Source organism: Danio rerio, chromosome 2, assembly GCF_049306965.1.
Source record: "Danio rerio strain Tuebingen ecotype United States chromosome 2, GRCz12tu, whole genome shotgun sequence".
In the NCBI taxonomy this organism is placed as follows: Eukaryota; Metazoa; Chordata; class Actinopteri; order Cypriniformes; family Danionidae; genus Danio; species Danio rerio.
In genome coordinates this window covers 16,135,182-16,140,000 of record NC_133177.1, presented here as the reverse complement: position 1 = coordinate 16,140,000, position 4,819 = coordinate 16,135,182, and the positions used below count along the sequence as shown (strand labels likewise).

General features: G+C 30.0%; 1 protein-coding gene across 1 annotated transcript in view; it reads left to right on the top strand.

The window, feature by feature from the left end:
* leprot (leptin receptor overlapping transcript) overlaps positions 1-3,732 on the top strand; it is a 15,616-nt gene extending 11,884 nt beyond the window's left edge. The window contains 1 exon segment of the mRNA NM_001017787.1: positions 2,195-3,732. Coding sequence (NP_001017787.1) covers positions 2,195-2,311 — 117 coding nt within the window. The 3' untranslated portion in view covers positions 2,312-3,732.
* Positions 3,733-4,819: the final 1,087 nt, after the last annotated feature.

Sequence of the window (4,819 nt, the reverse complement as noted above, 5' to 3'; positions counted from 1 at the left end):
GTTCCTCCTGTTGGATGTGATTCTTCCTTCTTGGTGGTATGCTGACTTTACTATGTATACTGTCACTCTTAATACACCTTAGAATTAGTGTCTTGGTCACAGGTGCACTAGCAAGACATGCAATAATATTTTGTCCTCTTCTATTTTGTCACCCATAATGTTGTGTGCATTTCACTATTTTAAGAAAAACTGCTTTTACTCTGGTAATTAAACCTGCACACTCTGGCCTTACTGGTGGAATGTGCAATCGATTTGACAGACTGGTCAAATTTTAGCCATGAGAACATTTCATGACAGTCCATGTTTTATCAGCTTTTTTTCTTAAAATATTATTTTATTGAAATAGCAGTGTTGGGTATAATTAGTTGCAAATTAACCATTTACTTTAACTAAATTACTTTCCTGTTGAAAAATTGTGTACTTGGTTTATATTAGGTCAAATAGGTAATGATAGGTGTTTTTAATCTACCTATAGCCTAATGTAATTTTAAACTTTTATCTATTTTAATAGCACATGGATTTTAATAACACAGTCATTAATTACCATCCTTTTATTGCTGTAAGAATGCAAACTTCTCATTGTTTGACAAAATTAGTAAATTTATATATTAAAATAGGACTTCTTTGAGAATCACATGTCTGCAGGGTGCAATCAGGTCCTGGAAATGCTGAAAAATAGATGAATTTTCATATACTAATTGAAAATGCAAATAAATTGCTTTCATAGTAATCTTATCTTAACGTTTTTTATTATTATTAAATAAATATATTTAAATAAAATCTAAATCCTATTTAAATAAAATAAAAAAAAATATTATTGCTTTACATAAAATATAAACAATGACTCGATGGCTCAGTGGTTAGCACCTCTCAGCAAGAAGGTCGCTGGTTTGAGTCCTGGCTTGGTCAGTCGGCATTTGTGTGTAGAGTTTGCGTGTTCTTCCCATGTTGGTGTGGGTTTCACAGCATCACCGGTCATTTTAAGCAGTGGTGGGAAAAAAATGTGTGCACGTTGTTCACTGGCTTGAAGATCTAAGCTATAAATACATTTATTAAACCACACAGTAAAAAAAATTCTGTTGTTTTTGCAAAAAAATATTTGCCAACTGTGGTTGCCAGGATAATTTTGTAAAAAAATAAAATAAAATTGTAAACATGTCTACAATTCAAAACTGTATATGTACAGAAAAATTATGTGAAAAAACAATATATGTACTAATTAATATGATTTACTAATATTAATAATGACAGCTGTGGTTGCCACAGTAATTATCTAACAATAATACATTTTAAAATGTAAACATCTTTACAGCATAAAACTATCACTTTAGTCAATTGTGTTTATTCATAATAATCGAAAAAAATGTAAACAAGTAAAATGGCACAACCACACCTAAACTAATTCTTTTAAGAAGACCAATGTTTTTGCGTATACTGAACATAGTTTGATTTCTGTAGCAACTGTAAATCATTTGCTTTACCTTTGACCATTAATACGCTAATGTGTATGTTACACAGTACTTGGTGATATAAATTCTAGATATACACAGATAATAGAAATTTGTATTCATTAACTATAAACAAGTCAACACTCAGTTCACAACACTGAGTTGTATAAAACGGCAGCTTACTACACAACTTGAATTAAGTTTGTAAATCCCATCATATTTTCTCCTCAAAGAATAAATTTAATTTACAATTTATATTTATCATAAATAATGTCGTAATTATGATAGTTATTTATAGTTGAGTGATTTTAAGACATAGCTACTTAAGACTGATATTGACATATTTTCTGTGTATTTATTCATTCAAAAGTACATGTATTTAAAGAAAAGGAACAGCAATCTGCAGTTTTCATTGTCATTGGAAGCCAGAATCTAAATTTGAACCAATCTCTTGCACAGACCTAGTCATTATACCATCTTTGAGAGCAGCTTGCGCACTCTACATATAGAGAGGATTTGTTCTGTGAAAAGGAAGTAAACGTATCAATGCATACAGTAGTTTTGTTTTTTGTGTTTTGTTTTTTTACAATTTTGTTTTTGTTCAAGCTGCGTTTAATGCTCACATGGATACAAAATGTGTTAAAGCATGTTCAGGCACAATAATCTTTCTAAAAAAAGAAAATAGGTTTTTACATAGAATGAAATGTGTCACCATGAATGAAACTAAAGGCTCTCTCCCTCCACAGATTCAATGGGGTGCCGCTGGTCTGGTAATGGCTGGAAATTGTGTAATTTTTCTGACTATTCTGGGTTTCTTCCTGATATTTGGAGGTGGAGATGACTTCAGTTGGGAACAGTGGTAACCCATCAAGATGAAGAACATCACTAAGATTCAATCTATGAAATATAGTTTATTGGCACAGGCCTTGGCATAGGTTGATTTGTTACTCTAATTAAGTTTTTTATTTGTCTCGCTTGGTATGTTCATGGCTGCATCTTTCTGGTGATTTGCTTATAAAAACTAAATTAATGAAATAGGTAACAATTCCATTTATATGAACTTGTTTTAATAAAAAGGGGAATTTGTAGTGTACAGTATTTTTGTTGCTTTGCAGTCAAATCAAAGGAAAAACATCTAATCACAATGTTTTCTGTAAATAAAATTAAGCCTATTTTTTAGCATTCATTTTAATTTAAGATTGTTTCATAAGATTTTCATATTGTTACTAAAATATACATTATATAGAATAGCTGACATATTTTTATTATTTTTGTTAGATTTGTATTATTATCATTATTATCATCATCATCAACAAAGTCATAAAAATAGTACATTTTCTTCATTTGAAATATGTTCACCCGATTCATAATTATGGGACCAATTGTTGTATGATATTATTTATGCAAGACAGTAAAGCCATAACTACAATTGTTTTAATTAGGTTAAAGAGCATATTGTAGGTTAGACACCCCAGTGAGTCAATGTGCGTAAAAGTAGGAACTAGATTTTCTTTAAAATAGACGTTAAAGTTTATTTTTAAGCCCTCTGGAGTCATTTTTAGACACAGAAATGTTCTTCCACATTTGAAAAATAGCCAGAGCGGAAGTGAAGTCACGTATATAAACAGTTTGATGACAACTGATCGGGGTTTGCATTTGGATGCCGAGATAAGATATTCTGAGGTTTTCACACAAATGCAAACCACAGCCATGCAGTTATGAGCCTGTGGATAGACCAGCAGACAGAACCGCTGTCAGAAAAGAGTAATTGAGCTGTAATGTGAGGAGAACAGAGCAGGTTCTTGGTGAGAGGGTAGTGTTAGCTTACAGACAGATATGTTAGATAACAAAATCTTGTCCGGCAATAGCAAAGCTAGTATTGATCATCTATAAGTATTAATACTTACCAGTAACATAAACTGAGCATTTAACAGATTTATGCCACATTGACATTTTAATGTAGATAAGTGAATACAAAACACAAATAACACAGAATGTCTGGAATAATGCAGAAACATGAGAACAAGGAACTTGAAAAAAATGTTTAGACAAAAGGTTTTTATAGCTTTTGTATTGAAATAAAAGCAACATCAAATATTAAAACAATTAAAATAAGTTTTAAAATAATGTTTCTTTTTTACCATGGGTTTAAGATGATCCGTGTTGGGTCCCATTTTGGCTATAATCCATGAAAAAACACAATCACAAGTTGTGTTACTTTATAGAGTATTTACAAAGATTTGATATGCATTCATAACTAAATAAATGCTTATTTTAACACTAATTCAAGTTCAACTTCTAATTGAACTCAAATTCAAGTTTTATCTATATAGCACAAAATCATAAGCACTGTTATTACGCAGCATTTTTACTTTTTATGCATGTATAAGTATCTGTGTGAGTGTGTATAAGTAGGTAACAAACAAACAAACAAATTTCACCGTCAGAGATGCTGTAAGGGCTGATGCATATATACTGGGGAAATAATGCAAAAGTTTAAATCATGTTTATTAGACATGTATATTTCAAAATGTACTATATGATTTTTAATATAACACAATACAGAATACCCAGCCACATTTGCAGACCCCTGGATAGTAAACAGCAAACCATCTCACAAATATAGATTGTACCCATTACAAGTTGAGCATGTGTGAACAAACTTCAATTTTTCAAATATTATTGTTTTTCGTTCTCCAAGATGAATATTCCTCATGTGAATAAAAAGTGCAGTTCCCATAAACAATAATATACCAGGATGATGATAAATTACACCAAAACTAGCTATATGTATGTATATATATATATATATATATATATATATATATATATATATATATATATATATATATATATATTTTTTTTTTTTTTTTTTTTTTTTTTTTTTAACGATTCTGCTATATACTCTGCTTCACTGTAAACGGTGCGCACCTGTCAAATAAATCCCCAGTCCGACGTCACCGGAGTGGTTAGAAAAAAAAGCTGGTTTTCCAGAAGTGGGGAAAAACAGACACATTTTCTTTCAAATATGTGCCCTTGCGCTTTGCAAAATATTTTAATATGGTACTTTATGGTATTATGTAGTATTTTCACAAATGATTCTACATTTTTTATATAGTTTTTAACCTAAAATATGCTTTTTTAAAACTAAGATATTTGTTTCACATACCTTTACTAACATACATGATCTTTTTAAAATAATACAAATTTAAAATGAATTCATTCAAGTTAAAATTTTTGTTGAAAAATCTTTATATATTACAATTATTTGGTTTCTGTAGTTGTTGCTAACTAGTTTAGATAAAGATTTAGATGTCCTTAAATGTAAAGATATTTCAAAACAGAAGTGCTGTAACCATGGCAGTCTGTGA